General features: G+C 33.4%; 1 protein-coding gene across 4 annotated transcripts in view; it reads left to right on the forward strand.

The window, feature by feature from the left end:
* ry (xanthine dehydrogenase rosy) overlaps positions 1-16,836 on the forward strand; it is a 36,586-nt gene that overhangs the window by 8,076 nt on the left and 11,674 nt on the right. For all 4 annotated transcript variants that reach the window (XM_076395260.1, XM_076395264.1, XM_076395261.1 and 1 more), the window contains 10 exons: positions 586-740; positions 810-938; positions 4,543-4,791; positions 4,856-5,158; positions 5,219-5,494; positions 9,010-9,179; positions 9,236-9,391; positions 10,998-11,306; positions 12,499-12,836; positions 12,894-13,030. In XM_076395260.1, the coding sequence (XP_076251375.1) occupies positions 586-740; positions 810-938; positions 4,543-4,791; positions 4,856-5,158; positions 5,219-5,494; positions 9,010-9,179; positions 9,236-9,391; positions 10,998-11,306; positions 12,499-12,836; positions 12,894-13,030 (2,222 nt within the window). The remainder of the gene's footprint in view (positions 1-585; positions 741-809; positions 939-4,542; positions 4,792-4,855; positions 5,159-5,218; positions 5,495-9,009; positions 9,180-9,235; positions 9,392-10,997; positions 11,307-12,498; positions 12,837-12,893; positions 13,031-16,836) is intronic.

Raw genomic sequence — 16,836 nt, forward strand, 5'->3', positions numbered from 1 at the left:
ACAAATTGATGAATATTATTATGAATGCTACTAGACATTTCGCTGACTAGTTTAAAGTTATCGGTCCTTCACAAACGGATCTTAGCCATTATTATTTATTATTATATTTATATCTGTGTACATACTTTCATTACGGGTTAGTCACATGATGCCACGGTTCAGCGTCTGACGGATAGACTGTTTAAGAATCAATCAAATGCTGTAACAACAGAATATTGTCTTTGTAGGTGCCTATAATAGACATTTGAACTAACCAATCAAAGTCATTGAATGGCGATCAAGATAACATTTACAAAGTGGACAACGTGAAATTTTTCATCAGGTTCTTACAGTATAAATGTTATAATTCAAATCAAATACCATACCCATTTTTATGATGCTTTGGTTTCTTTACGAGTACATATGAATTTTCGTTAACTACATGTATAACAGTTTTGTTTATTTACCTATATTCAAGACGAAAAATGAAAGAAGATTCAAGAAGAAAATATGGCATAGAAAATAACAAATGAGTCACACTATAACTATATATTTGATGTTAAAGGAATTGATGTCTTTTAAATGTTTTTTTTATTAATATTTTAGGATAGGAGCTTCTGTTACTTTAACAGAATTGCGAAACTACCTAAAAGAACAAATAGGGAAGCAGCCAACCGAAAAAACTCGTATTTTCACTGCTATCGTGGACATGCTGTTTTGGTTCGCTGGTAAACAGATACGAAGTGTTGGTGCCATCGGAGGTAAATCGCATCCAAAACTTGCCACGAGTGATTTGAGGAATTTTTTTAAACCACGAAATTTGTTTTTAGGGAATATAATGACAGGAAGTCCTATATCGGATATGTTGCCCATATTGATGGCTAGTCGTGTGGTTCTTGATGTATATCATAAGAGGAATGGACGCAGAAAGGTGGTGTTGGATAATAACTTTTTTACAGGTAGGTTTCTTTTTAATCTGTGTGACTGTTTAAATATTACAGTAAAAAATTATATTGTATATATTAAAGACGTGCTTATAATAGTATTGTCTAATGTAAATTTTAATAGAATAATGTTGAATTAATTCATTTTGATTTTGTAGTGTAAAATGAAGTATTTTTCGGATTTTTCTGAGAATAATGGGCGCTCATACTCATTAAAATTATGATCTCAAAATTAATATTTCTTCATTCTGCAATAATTGGTTGAGCATCAACTTTGTTGAATGTTCATACATAGTTATGGGCAAGAATTGTCAATGGTATGATGCGATTAAAAATTAAATTTAAATTTGAATTTCCGCATATTTGAATCTGTTGTTAAAATATTCTTTAAGTATCCAATAGGCTTAGACTGAGATGAATCAAAAACTTGTGGCCCTTAGATAGGCATACTGAAAATTTTAAACTTGCAGTTTATCGATAAATATTACATTTGGAGTCATTTTGATAATTAATATATATAATTATATAATTCGATTTATATTAACGTGATGTTGACATTTTCAAAATAATATTGGGCATTTTTGGGTATTTTCATAAAAATAAAAGAACTGCTCAATGAAATTACGTGTTTTTGATCGGAATATGCGATAATCGAAAAAATTGGAAATAATTGTCGTGTTTCTGTTGGTATAATGACGGTTTCTCCCAATGCTCAGTTCAAACATTTGATTGAACTCTTTAATTTTTTTAATAAAGAGGAAAGTAAAGTTTTCTGTAAATTGTGTGGCATTGGCTCGACATTTTAGTGAAAAAATGACACATGATAAAATGTGACGTCGGATGATGGAGTTTCGACATTGTCATCTTTTGTACTCTCGTCAAAATTAATTCATAGTTATTATATAGGGGTTTTCAATAAGATCGAATGGATGTTCAAAGTCTGTATAAGTCATATTGTTTTAGCCGCATTTGTTTAACGTGCTGTTTATATTTCAGTTACTGATTCCAAATCACTATGGCGCGAACATCAACTTACACGATTAAGCAGCAGGTTTATTATACTACACACATATTACACCTAGTTAGTTACACCTAACTACAATAATCTAATAATTTTCATTGATGTTGTTCTTGAAGCCCAGATATAATATATCAGAGCTAAGCTTAACTCCGGTAATTTATTTTCTCTTTGTCTTTTGTCTCTTCCATATCCGGGTAAGACCACTGTCGTCGAGCCGTTGTAATAATTTGACCGTTTTGTGTCCACACAATCTCTCTTGATTTATTTTCGCTAACCAGTTAATTTCTTCGCTAACCGTTGGTACCCTTAGATCTTTGTGGATGTCCTCATTTCTAATATACCACGAGACGTTAACAATAGTGCTTGGGCATTTTCAACTCTGCTTTGGAAAGTTTAGGACATGTTAATATTAGATTTATTTTTGTTAGCACTGGCTTCAAAATTTGCTTGTCAAGTATTAATTCGGATTGTATCCAAGCAATCGCTACATTTTTTTTGAGTGGAATTGCTCTAGAAATTCACATGTGTAGACTTCATAGCATTCGATTCGCCCTTTCTCAGTCCATTCAGTATTGTTATGGAGCACTATTGCACTCTATTTACAGTTACAGTTACATTTATAGTTACAGTTTGTTTGTTGTTTCAATATTGTTACTTGTGCCCCGTAGTGCCGACCAGTTCACCAGTAAATGTAGCTATTGTTAGTCTTTCAGATTTAGGGATATCACTAGAGAGTAAACACAATATTGGCCCGAAGACACTACCCGGTAATACACTCGAAGAAAGGGGTTTCAAATCTGAATATTCCTATTTTATCATGAAATTACGATAGTATTTGGGGATCTGGCTCATCTGCCCAGTAAATTCTTTTGCCAACTTGTATTCGTGGCCATACTTTGCCATACTCTATCAATGGTTTGATGCACGCCTAGAAATAGGTTTATTATACTAGGGAGTAAAAAATATGGTCAATGGATATTCAATATTTTCTAGATTTGTTGTACAAGAGAAAAAAAACCAAAAAGGTCATTATTTCCGAAAAAATATCGATTTGCTGAAAATATATCGATGTTGTTTAATATTTGATCAACGATCGATATTTATTTTAACAATTTATTAGTCAATCATTTAGTAATAAGGCGAATTGCTGGATGAATGGTTTTGTTAACAAGCATAATTGCCATATTGAACCATGTTGACCAACACTAGATTGCTATTTGGTGCAGATTTTGAGCCAGCGGCGTCATTGCTTTGTATATTTCCATAATTTCAGCGACAAACGCTGCGATGATAACCTATTTCTTTTGGTTCATATTGAACAGCAGATATATTATATTCTATACATAGAGGGGATAGACAAAATAATCTGAACACCATGCAATATAGTACGTCTTATAGCATATGGCAACACTGTTTCCGTATCAATAATGCGACGCGCATCTGTTGCTCAGTTTATATGTCAAGTCCTGTAGTTTATATTTTAGTCAGTATTATATATTATGTTTTGTGTGGGTTAAAACAAGCGATCGGTGAAAATGTGATCTCCCAGACTTCGAAAGAAAATAAATTGTTGGTGCTGAAACGGTAACGGAAATGGCAGCATACATGAAATATCACTAGTAAGTCATTATCGACGAACAGGAATAATGGGCGAAAAACAAAGTTAATTTACAGAGATCGACGAACATTAAAGAGGATTGTTGCCAAACAACAAAAAATTACCTCGGCAAAAGTCATAGCAAAACTCAACATTCATTTTTGTAATACTGCTTAAACATAAACAATACGGCGGGAGTTCTAGGGCTGACATCCATGAAGAGCTATGATTGCGATACCCTTTATAACGAATGCTAAGCTGAGAAAGTAGTGATGCAACTACCATAAACCTGGACACTTTATTATTGAAAATATGTAGAATGGTCCAATGAATCATCGCTTATGTTGTTTTCTACAAATGACCGAGTTTATCCGGATTGCTTTCTTTCTACACTCATGTATGCAGGAGGTTTTGTTATTACTTGGGCGGCAATATCCTGATATTCAGCTGGTCCTCTCATTTGCATGACTGACCAGAATGATGAAGTTCTTACTATGACTAACATATTGCTGTCAAACACTAACATATTCTAAGGTGATAGATGTGTACATATATACAGCTAAAATTAGATTCGAGGACCATCAGAATATCATGAAACAGCTTCTCTTGCTACCACAATCGCCAGATCTCAATATAATTTAATCATTAAGGGAAGTTTTAGAAGTATTGTGAAGAATGGATTTCCATTTTCAACATTATTGAAGCAACTGGCGGATATTTTTGTGCAAGAATTAGATACCATTCCTTTGATGTTACTCTGAGACCTTACGAACTTATTCCGTGGAGAATTGCAGCTGTTTTGAAAGCAAATGGCGGCTCAATACTTTGTTGTGTTAATAATAGATATTCGTAATATGCCTGCAACTAATATTTTAACAGTTCACACAGAGTTTGTTATTGAAAACACACGAAAAAAAAACATTGAAACTACGCGGTCTTAAAATTATTATTTCATTGACCTGTGTTAATAATGAAATTATTAATTTTTGTTAACAATACAGGATATAGAAAAACCCTAATACAACCCGATGAAGTATTGGAAGCAATCCACATACCTTTCTCCAACGAACATCAATACTTAAAGGCATATAAACAAGCGAGACGGCGAGAAGATGATATCGCTATCGTCAACGCAGCTGTTAACGTATCCTTCGTACCGAACACGAACACAGTTTCCATGTTACGTTTGGCTTTTGGTGGGATGAGTTTCAAAACTGTCACGGCATTAAGAACAGAGGAGAACCTCGTTGGTAATCATATTCATCACATTAAGCTGACGTTGAAATTTGTACAAATATTATTAATGTATTTTAGGTAAACCATGGCTGAAATCGACTTTGAAGGAAGCTTGTTCGCTGCTGCTTGAGGATTTACCACTGAGCCCTTCCGCACCCGGCGGTATGATCCAGTACAGAAAGTCTCTGGTGCTAAGTTTGTTCACCAAAGCTTTTATTGCTATCGCTAAGGACCTTCAGGGTAAAGGTATCAAGAGCGATCTGGATTTGATTGAATTCGATGGAGCTACGGAGTTGTCACATGTGCAACAGAAGAGTTCGCAATATTTCACGGTGGTACCCGATAAAAAAGGAACAAATGACCTTGTTGCAAAGCCTCTTGGTCAGAATTGATTTATAACTTTGGATTATATAGATGTAATCAATGCCCGATTTATTGCAGTTCACTCATCGGCTATGAAACAGGCTACTGGCGAAGCTGTTTACTGTGACGATCTGCCTTTCTTCGAAAACGAGCTTTTCCTGGCTTTTGTGACTAGTACTAAACCGTATGCGAAAGTTCTATCCGTCGATTATGATGCTGCATTACAGTTACCTGGAGTTCGTGGTATTGTTAGCGCCGAAGACCTGGCGAGTGATAAGAACGTGTGGGGTTGCGTGACCCATGATGAGAAAGTTTTCTATAACGATCAAGTGACTAGCCAGGGACAAATTATTAGTAAGTTGAGTGATGTTAATAATATTCGTCTACAGTCTATCCAAAGTTATTTTGCATATACGTCATCTAAATTTGTGACGTCAAAACGTCGCAATGTTGCCGTATCAACTCTGAGTTTCAGTTCAGTTTTGGTTTTGACAAAAAGTTTTTTGGTACAACAAAATTCTAATCTAAATAAAATAATTAAAGAAAATACTGTTATCAAATATAGTTTATTTTAACAATATAGTAAATCTAATGCATATATTATCGAAGGACTTCAAAATACAATTAAGTACACATTTATAATAGTTTATAGGTTAGGGTTGTGTTTGATTATATTTACATTCAACTTTTTCCATACCACCTATGAGTTAGAGAGTTAGTCGCGTTTATATTTGTATCTCCTGGAGACCACCTAATTAATAATTGTATATCCAAGTAATATATTTTACTTTCATTAGAGTGCATATTTACCTTTTATGCTTAGTTCTTGTGTCAGTGTTTCCTTGTAAAGACATTTTAGTATCACTGTATTTCTCCTTCATTTGTTCTGTTACTACTTGTATACATTTTGATAAAACTAGATTTAATCACTGCGTTCTCCTTCATGTATTCGCCATCCAAAGTCTTATTATCGATTCCTGTTTCCAGCATGAAGAACAATACATCTACGATGAATTATTAATAAATGTTTTGACTAATAAGCTTTTTCCATCAACTTTTGTTGTCATAACGCTATTTTTATGTTGGTCCCATTCTGAAATATCCATGTTTTATCCAAATACATAAATTGAAAAAATAAGTCCTCCTTGATTTTATTATATGCTTTTAATAATTGTATTCTTTTAAAATCAATATCCGGAAGTTCCACTAGACTTTTCCAGTTCCATGACTCTTTGATACTTTTCAGACTAACATTTTCCTTTATATAATATTGATATAATTGGATTAAATTATGTTTGTATGGAAAAACTACTCACTGTGTTTATACATTTCATATATTTAATCTTTGATAGAGCTAACATCAAACTGATCTTGATTATATTTTTAATTTTTTTCAATATGTGACAGTGTCCATATTAATATTCAGTGCAGCTGCAACACGCTAAAAATATTGTCAAAAAAAATCGCAGCAAATTAGTTTTTAACAGTAAAAATGATTGAAAAATGGCAAGAGGGGATCTCCATTATATCGTTCGTGTTCAAAGTAAAGTGTTCAAAGATTAGAGACGCAATCTGTTCTGTCTGGCTTCGAAATTTTTAATCAGAGTAATAATAAACAGCGATTTGAAAATGTTCAAGACAAGCAAAGCATTAAAAGCGTTTGCCGGTTTATAACCTCTTATCACTATTGTTTAGAAGAATTTTGCATATGTTTGACAACCGGACGACTTTGACAGGATAGTTCGATTACATGTTCGTTACATGTTAATTCAGCCATACGATTTTATCTCACAAATTTACAAATTGCGGCAGACAATACAAAATTATATTAAAAAAATTATTAAACATTTATATGACGTATGTACAAAATCACTTTAGATAGACTATATGTAGTCTTTTCTAATTTTTAATATCATGTGCTTGCTTTTATATATATATATATATATATATATATATATATATATATATATATATATATATATATATATATATATATGGATATGTCTTGCAATCAATTGAAAAAATTGAAATCTATTGAAATAATTACAATTTTTTATTAAGCTTTATATGATTTCGTCCTTTTTGTGGGGCGCGAGAATAGAAAGCACTAAGAACGCTTGCTTGCATGCTTTCATATAAAATAATATGAATAAATCAAACAAATTTATATTTAAGGTATGCTCGATCCATAACCATGTGGTCTGGTATTGTCATGCTGTAAGTTGAATTTGTTAGGTCGCTGTTTATATTGATTTCTTGTCTCCCTATCCCGCTTCAAAAGTATTAATTGCCATCGACATACTCAACAGTAATAGTTTCAAATGATTTCATAATATACCTCTTTTTCTTGATACTACTCATCACACTTGGTGCAACGAATATATCATATTGACTGATTTATCCGATGAATCTGCCTTATATCGTTTTGTTTAAATTTTTTGCATTAGTAGAGATTCGCTTCAAATCCCCATCTTTTTGTGGTTTTTCATGCTCTGTGTTATAGTTATATATCATAATTATTTGCAAGTGATATCTGTTGTGCTTATCCTAATGTTTTAAAGTCAGCGATATATTTCTCGTATACTATCGCAGTAGTCAGCGATATATTTCACTATTGCAAGAGAAATTTATTATAGTGTAGTATACTCTCGTAGACGCCTACTATCGAAATTTCAGCCGAATCGGACTCGCAGTTTTGTTTTGATCACCTGTGGAAGCGGGTGTGTCCGCGGATTTAAAAAAATAAAAAAGAGCAATATAGATCGGTGATTCGATTCTTGTTTTTGGAGGGGAAATCGCGCAGCTAAATTAAAGGGCGCTTGGATGTTGTATACGGTGACTCTTGTCCTTCGATGGTGACCATCAAAAATTGGTTTAATGAGTTTCAATGTGGTCGCATGTCGGTTTTTGATAAGCCATGCCTAGGTATCCTGAAAATGGAAGATAACATGACAAAAATCCACAATCTTGTATTGGCAGACCACTGATTGAAGGTGCACGGGATAGCTGAGACAGTAGGTATCTCAAAAGACTGCGTATCTCATATCCTGCACGAAATTTTAGCAAGCTGTCGGTGCGGTGGGTGCCGCATTTGTACACTCTGGACAAAAAGCGCAAGGGATGTCTGCGCCGTTTCGTGACCGGCGACGAAATATGGATGCATTGGTACACCAGAGACTAAGGAACAATCGAAACAGTGGATTTCACCCGGCAAGCGTTCTCTGAATAAGGCAAATACTGTCCTATCGGCTAGAAAGGTGATGTCTACCGTTTTCTGGGATTGACAAGATGTGTCTACATCGATTACCCGGAAAAGGGAAAATGGTCACAGGGCTGTACTATTCTGAATAATTGGGCCGATTCGATGCCGAATTGCAGAAGAAACGGCCTTATTTGGCGAAGAAAAAAGTGCTTTTCCACCATGACAACACACCGGCTCACACATTCGCACTCGCCACGGCCAAATTGTTCGAATTGAACAACAAAGTTTCCAGATTTGGCTCCGTGTGACTTCTTTTTGTTTACGAACTTGAAAAAGTCAGTCGCCGGCCAGAAATTTGAGTCGAATGAGAAGATCATCGCCGCTACGGAGACCCATTTTGTAGACCACGAGAAAACTTATTTTTTAGTCGGGTTAAAGAAGTTTTTAAAGTCGGCTAAGCATATCGAGCCAAAACTAGACTATGTTCAGAGATAAATCGCCACTTTTCCAAAATTTTCGTTTTTCTTTTCGTGTTTTCAAATGTTGCCATTTAATGGTGTAATAAATACAAACGTTAACATTCGTGAAGTCTATTTTTAAAAATATTGATTCACATTTGATCACATAATATATACTTACTATGACTTTTGAATTTTAAAATCCATAGTTGCCGTTGTTGCTGATGATCCAAATATTGCAAGAAAAGCCACTCAGTTAGTCAAAGTAGAGTATGAGGATTTATCTCCGGTTCTTATAACTATTGAGGATGCCATCGAACATGAGTCCTATTTCGGTAATCCACATAAGGTTATAGAACGCGGACATAAACTAGATGAGGTATGTTGAGTCCATTTTTTTGACGATCTAGTTTCAGAGTGTTTTACTCCGCATAGGTATTTAGGAATGCACCTCACATCTTAGAAGGCCAATGCAGAATGGGTGGTCAAGAACACTTTTACTTTGAAACTCACGGTCTTATTGTGGTTCCGAAAGGAGAAGACGATGAAATGGATATATATTCATCAACTCAGAATCCAACAGAATTACAGGTAATGGTTAATTGGAGATTAGTATAACTGTAGTAGTTATACGAATCATAGTAAATATCCAAAACATAAAATATAAATAAATATATTTTATTTTGATTGATTTCTCAGTAATACATATTGAAGTAGAAAATTGATATAAAATCATGTTTTACTCCATATTGTTTTACTCCATTGAAGTTGAAACAATTCAATAAGTTGATATAACAGTCTGTTAATAATTTTAAATACTTTTAAGAAAAGCATGTATTCAAAGTATGTCTCAATTAGCACCAGCCTTCTTGGTGGTTAGTGCTTATGGAAGTTACAATAGGATAGGTCTGGCCCATCACAAAGAATCTCATTGAGAAGTGTTAATAACAAAATGTAATTCAAGAGTCTCACCTCATATATATGTCTGTTCCTATATAGAATGATACTTTATGTAACATTATATATTTTTACTTTATTCACATCGTGTATCACTCTTCAGTCATGTATCAGGTAGCAACTTCATTGAATGATTGCTTCAATTTTTCAATACCTGACATTAGTGGTTCAGACTCTACGTAAATCTTGCCGGGCTACTTTTTAATTTCCCTACTGGACTACTACTTTTAAACCAAGTATTTTTTAAGTACTTGATAATGATTTCACTTTGCCCAGATAATTTCCATGCTACTCACGAATATTACTTCGTAAAATACGAGCATAATAAATTTAAAGATACTACCAATAGGTATGCACTTTTATTAGTGGTGAAAATTTCAGACAATGTAAATAAACTAACCTGTTATTAATGTAACCTGTAATAATTCTATGGTTTTGATATTTTTCGATATAAATAATTGTTTTTCATTGAGTATTTTTATACAGACGCTAATCATGGAACGCTCAAAATTGAATTTTTTTCAAAACTCATTATTTGTGTTGCTTGTTTTAAAGAAATCTGCTTCTGAAGCTCAGCAAATACTTTTAAAAATTTTATTGTAGTGGTGCTTTATTAAATCTTAATTGTCGATTTTGGTTTCAACGATTTAAAAGTGGTATGACAAAAATCGGCCTGAGAACTAAAAAATTCGAAGACAATGAATAAAAGACTATTGGAAGATAATATTTATTATATGAAATTTTCATACACCTGCTCGGATGAATCGACAGTTTCCAGACGTTTACATACGAGGGGATAGATCCAAAAGAAGGGAAAATATTTATCACACGAAACTGTTACTGCCAGTTGTTTACCGATGTTGTTGATTGTTGTAAAAAAGTCTAGCAAAAGCGGATCACAGATGTTAAATCATCTTCTTGTATGTCAGCGTTTGGCTACACATTTCAAACATTTTGAAGGATACCACTTTCGACACGATATTGCCATTTTATCAGAAAGATGGAAAAAAGCTGTAGGAAATGATGGGATATAATCTGATTAATATGTATTGTATCGATTTTTTCAATAAATGCCTTAATGAAAGTGAAAAAAAAAGAAGATGAGAATACATGAAATATTATTTAATAAAAATTTGCTGGTCGTTTATTTGTTTTTAATTTATATAAAGTATTTGTAAAAAATTCATACAATTTTTAAAATTGTAGTCTTACTACTTGATTCTTATTTTTTTATGTTCAGTTATTAACGGCTAGTGTGTTAGGCGTGCACCAAAACAAGATTAACTGCATCGTTAAACGCTTGGGAGGTGGATTTGGAGGAAAGGAGACCAAGGCTGCAGTTGTCGGACTACCTGTAGCAGTAGCAGCAAGAAAATTCCAACGCCCGGTGAGGTGTATTTTGGACCGAGACGAGGATATGGTGATGACGGGTGGGCGACATCCGATCCTGATGAAATATAAGGTGGCCTTTGATAAAAGAGGTCAAATTCTGGGCTGTGAGGCTGATCTTTATTTAAATGGCGGATATTCTCAAGATTTATCATGGGGGGTAAGTCATCTACTACAACACGTCGTAATGTTACCGCATTAAATCTGACTTTTGGTTTACAACGTTTGATGGTTTAAGTAATAAGAATTTCGCAGACATTTGGCTACATGGCCCATATCGACAGTAACAACCCATTTCGAATTTTATAGACTGATTCTGTTATACATTCATTAGATAGCATTCTATTCCTTTTTATCTAGAATAAAATGAGGATTAAAAATCTGCTCTAACATTTAAACGCATTTTATATTTACAAACTGAAGTTGGTAATATATTCGTAGTCATCTATGACGTGCTTTGGCTGTTATTGGACGGGTTATATATCAATATATTATTACTGTCAAGAAAATATGTCATACTAGATGACTCTAGGTGAAATTCGTATCATCTATAAATATTTTGCAAATTTTATCCGACAATAACAGTAGCCACTTCGTCGATTATTGCTGAAATAAACTTCCTTGCATGCCGATCCGCAGGTTCTTTGTCAGGTCTGATGACCATATTATGGCTGTTAGGTGGCATTCGATCCAATGCTATTTCGAAGATATTCGCTCTTCTGTTTGATTATTCTGATGAAGAAACGTTTGTAGTTCTTAGGCTATATTTCGTTTCAGTTAGATTATAATATATATAAATAATTGGGTGGATGCGCCTACATCTGACGATGTATATATGGTTGCATAGTCGATATTAAAGTAGTTTCCTGTAAATTATAATAAACGCTACGGCGCATGCTCGTACTAATGCTACCCGGACAGGATGAAGGTCCCGCCATCTTGATTCATTCTGTGTTGGGGCTTTCACCGAGATGTTTGTCGAAATAAATAGAGAGTGACTCAATTGAATCCAGTGTTCTAATTGCCCAAACCTTCACCAAACCTTCGATTCTACACAATCGGTTCTAACAATATCGATTTCCGCATCCGGATTACCCATAAAATATATTTTTAAAAATTAATGATAATTAATGATTAATATTTAATTGTGGTTTTACTGCATATATCGCAATTATTCCATATTTTCTCGCTATATAAACCTTCTCTGAATTTCTAGAAATATTGCAAAACTTAAAGCAGTACAGTTTTCCAGTTTTAGCGAGACTAACCAACTCAATTAATTTTTATACATATAGATTATGCACATAAATCTGGAGCCATAAACTATGTATTTTTTCCACTTTCGGTTGTAGGTATGTGAAAGAGCTCTGTCTCATTTCGAAAACGCCTATTACATTCCCGCGTGCAAGGTTACCGGCAGGATATGCAAGACAAATATACATTCCGCAACCGCTTTTCGGGGATTCGGCGGTCCTCAGGGAATGTTTCTGGCCGAGAGCATCATTCAACACATCTCAGAGTACTTGAACATCGAAAGGCACTTGGTAAGCGAAGTAAACTTGTACAAAACCGGCCACTATACTCCTTTCAATCAAATTCTGGAGGATTGTACCGTAGAGAAATGTTGGAAAGAGTGTATTAAGATGTCAGATTTTTACAAAAGAAAGGATATAGTTGAGAAATTTAACCGGTGAGGATGTTCGGGGTTATTCATGTCTTTGAAAATGACATTTTGATGATATTTTAGTCAACACCGATACAAAAAGAGAGGTATCTCTGTAATTCCTACCAAATTTGGTATAGCGTTTGGAACAAAATTCTTGAACCAAGCCGGCGCTTTGGTCAACATCTACATGGATGGGACCGTGCTGCTTCATCATGCAGGTGAGCTTAACAATACTTTTTCTTTAATTTATTTTTTCTATTTACATATTGGATGCGAGAAAGATAATTCCGTTCTGTACTATAAAAAAAATAAAAACAAAATCTGTGTAGCGATCCGAATAATCGGAATATAAGGGGCGATTGTAACATTCTCCAAACAGTAACAGTGACAAAAAAAACGTTTCGTTTGATGCATTCAAAGCGTATGAGTGCTCGCTTACCTTTATTTGAATAAATGATATTTGTAGTTTATTTGCAGCCTTTTAGTGGTTGTTATCTATAGCTAGTTTTTAGAGTTTATATTTCATAACATGAAACTATTACTCGTCACATTTTTTTATCAACGAAATATTGCAAAATATGATGGAAAATATAACAAAAAAACAGTGGAAAAATATTGGGGGAATGTTACTGATTACTTTTTTTTAATTTTTAAAAAAGGCGGCCCAACATATATGTTAAATGATGGTTTCTGTTTTCTTCTTTTTAAAAAACTTTATTCTCTCGTATTAAAACTTGTTAAAATACGTTTAAAAATAGAATATAATTATAATAACTTATGTTCACTTGAACTACAAATAATAATATAAAATCTAGCGTTGGGAACTATCGACTGAAAACGCGTAACTGATATAATTCAGATAGTGTCATTTTATGGGCTTGCCAAAAATCCAATGGGTTTTCTAAACGCCCAATAAATGGAATTTCCAAATACTGCTTAATCTGTAAAGTTGCTGCAGTACTTGGAGTAGTTATTTCTTTCATTCTATTCAATTTTTTATTAAACTATCTTCAGATGTCAATACATTCTTGGTCAGTACTTGTGTCTTGAATTTCGAGTTGTGGAAGGAACTGTATTTGTATTTTTTGAAGTTACAATGGAAAATACCTCTTTTGTGATAACCTTTTGTATCGCCTCAGCATTATTTGCAATACCAAATCCTGCTTTTTTAAATCTAGGATCTAAAAATGATTTCCCGCATATTGTGTTCATTTCTAAAATTGCCGGTCTTTTATTGATGACATCTAATAGACAATTTTGTAATTTTTCCCCATTCACTTGTTAAAATCCTGGATTTGATGGAATGTTGCAGTCCTCTTATTAACGGTACAATTAAATATCATAGGATATCTTTCACCAGATAATTCAGTGATCATTATTTCAATGGGCTTTAAAAGTTGAACACATTCTGTTAAGATAGTCCATTCGTCAACAAATACAAGTCTTCAAGTCTCAAAATAAATTGTTGAATAGTAGAGATTTCTTATCAGAAAATGTATTTATTACAAATATTTAATATACTTTTATTCACCTCTTTACCGTTAATATTTTTAAAAGAAATTTAACAACTGCTACTCCAAAAAATTCTTCAAACCTTTTGGAATCCATGCAATTTCTGACACCTTTGGAACCTAATTTTAGTTTTCAAGATTTTAGGAAAAAAGTTTTGACAAACAAAAGGCTTGGACAAAAATGGTGAATGTTTATCAAAAAAAGTATTATATCAAAAAAATTAGTTATACCAAAGTATTACCTATTATGGCAGTCAAAAATATCTTACTCTTTATCATTTACAATTTTATTTTTTTGTCCTCGAATACTCGCGTTCCAAAATGCTGCTAGATTAATTTACAATATATAGTTATTCACAAGCGAACTACAAAAAAACATAAAACCACATATATTACATATAAATCTATATAAGCATAAGTTCGGCGCATTACTTTCAAGGTCGCAACTAGGACGAGAAGGCCAGAACGTTAAAAATCAGTCGAATGAACTAGTAGAACCGAAAATAGTAACTAAAAGCAAACGACTGAAACAGTCGATAGTAATAAAATCAGTCGGACCGAAAATAGCGACTGAAAACAGTCACTAGTAAAAACAGTCGAACCAAAAATAGCGACTGAAATAGTCGATAGTAAAAAGCAGTCAATTACTAAACAGTCGATTGTTCCCAACACTAATAAAATCATATAATATCACGGTTGCAACTGAACTGATGTTAACTGTTAGAAAGATGAAGTTGAACAACTGCGACTGGACGCTGGCGGTTGGTCTTATTCCGGGGGTTCGCCGACTGGGCGCCTGGGACTTCGTGGGAACGAATATTTGTTCTTGGTTCTGGTGGCTACATGATGTGGTGTGGGAACGACTCTTGTTGGAAACTAAGCCGTTGTGGTATTGAGTTGCTCAGTCTTATCTTGGTTTAAGACAAGGAATGCTGACGATATGTTTGGAACTACTATTTCGTATTTATTTAATAAATACAAGGTTACAATTTTTTTTATAACAGCTCCCCTTTTTAGAAAAATGTTAACGCATGGAGACTTTGGTTGCATCTTTTTTTCTGGTTCTTCCAGATGCATACTAGGTCTTTGGCGTGGAAGAATTTTTTTCCATTTTACTGTATATGCTGCAAGTTTGTTCTTTGGTGGGTAATTATCGTGTGTTATGGCCTTTTTGGTTTCTTGTACAACTTTTTTAGCAAATATAAAGTAGCACGAGAATAATAATAGTCACGATGGTAAATACCGTGAACCAACTTTGATGTTTTCATATAAATGGTTGATTTATATATACATCCAGTTGATTTGTATATTTGTTTAAATTGTGATTGGCTATATTTAAATCTTCAAAGTCTATTTAATTGATTTTTAGTGGTTTCAATTCTGGGCCTTTTTTTTTCAGAAGATGTTTACAACAATCGTAAAGTATTTGAATAGGTTGAAGTTGTTCGTTATGTTATCATAAACTATTTCTCGTTGTCCTTGAATTCTTGTGCTTACTACGGAAGCATTACATTCAGCTTGTAGTTTCAGTATATAGTTTGTTTGCATAATTTTTGTAACTATGTCCCACTTTCCACATTGTATTGTAATCGGCAATAGGTTTGAGATGATTTTCAGCTATAAATTCATATTTATGGTTTGATATTTGTATTTATATCAATTGCCATTACTATCGAATATTGTATATTATGTATATGTATTAATGTGTTAATAGCAAAATCAGTTTGAGATAGCATCCTTGACTTTGAGATCAACCATTTCATTTCCCTCGATTTTTATGTGGCAGAGGATCCAAGCAAGAGAAATATATCTACATAGTGCGGTTAATTTGTATCTATATGCGGAGTATTGAGTTTATTTATAAATATAAAAATGAAATGCTTCCCAATTTTGTGTCTTCCTTGCTCAGGGGCCATGTATTGTCGCAATTACTGATTGCTGATTATTAAGAAATATTACAGAACATATTTTTCTTGAAGTATTTTACAGCTTATATCTATCTATTGTTGAGTGGTTGTTTCGTTCAAACTGATGATCTGAAACTGAGAGAAATTGCTATAATATTTTTTACTTTTTTATTATTCCTTTTTGCTGGCATCATGGCATACCCTATTGAAAAATTACAAAAAATTCTTAATTTTTATCTGGCAAGCAATGAAACCGCGATGTTGGACGGTTCGAATCAGTAGTAGACGGTAGGTATTTTCATTCCTTTTAGATCTATCCCATCACATGTAAATGCCTGGAAATAGTTAATTCATTTGCATTAACTGCTAAACTGTCTTTAACTTCTGTGACAGTTTGTTCTAGTCTTTCATTTAATTCATTGGCTCATATATCAATATGCGATATGACGGAATAGAATTACATTGTCAAACACATATAGAAACTTATCAGTGAGTTTCGGCAGCGGATTTCTTCAAATCAAACAATAAAAATAATGAAAATACAAATTTGGCAGTTCCATGATTATTGTCCATATTCGCTGACTAACCCAACAATACTAACTGGAA

This window comes from Rhynchophorus ferrugineus, unplaced genomic scaffold (genome assembly GCF_030347505.1).
Source record: "Rhynchophorus ferrugineus isolate W39M unplaced genomic scaffold, kcgeb_rfMv2 rfM2, whole genome shotgun sequence".
Lineage (NCBI taxonomy): Eukaryota > Metazoa > Arthropoda > Insecta > Coleoptera > Curculionidae > Rhynchophorus > Rhynchophorus ferrugineus.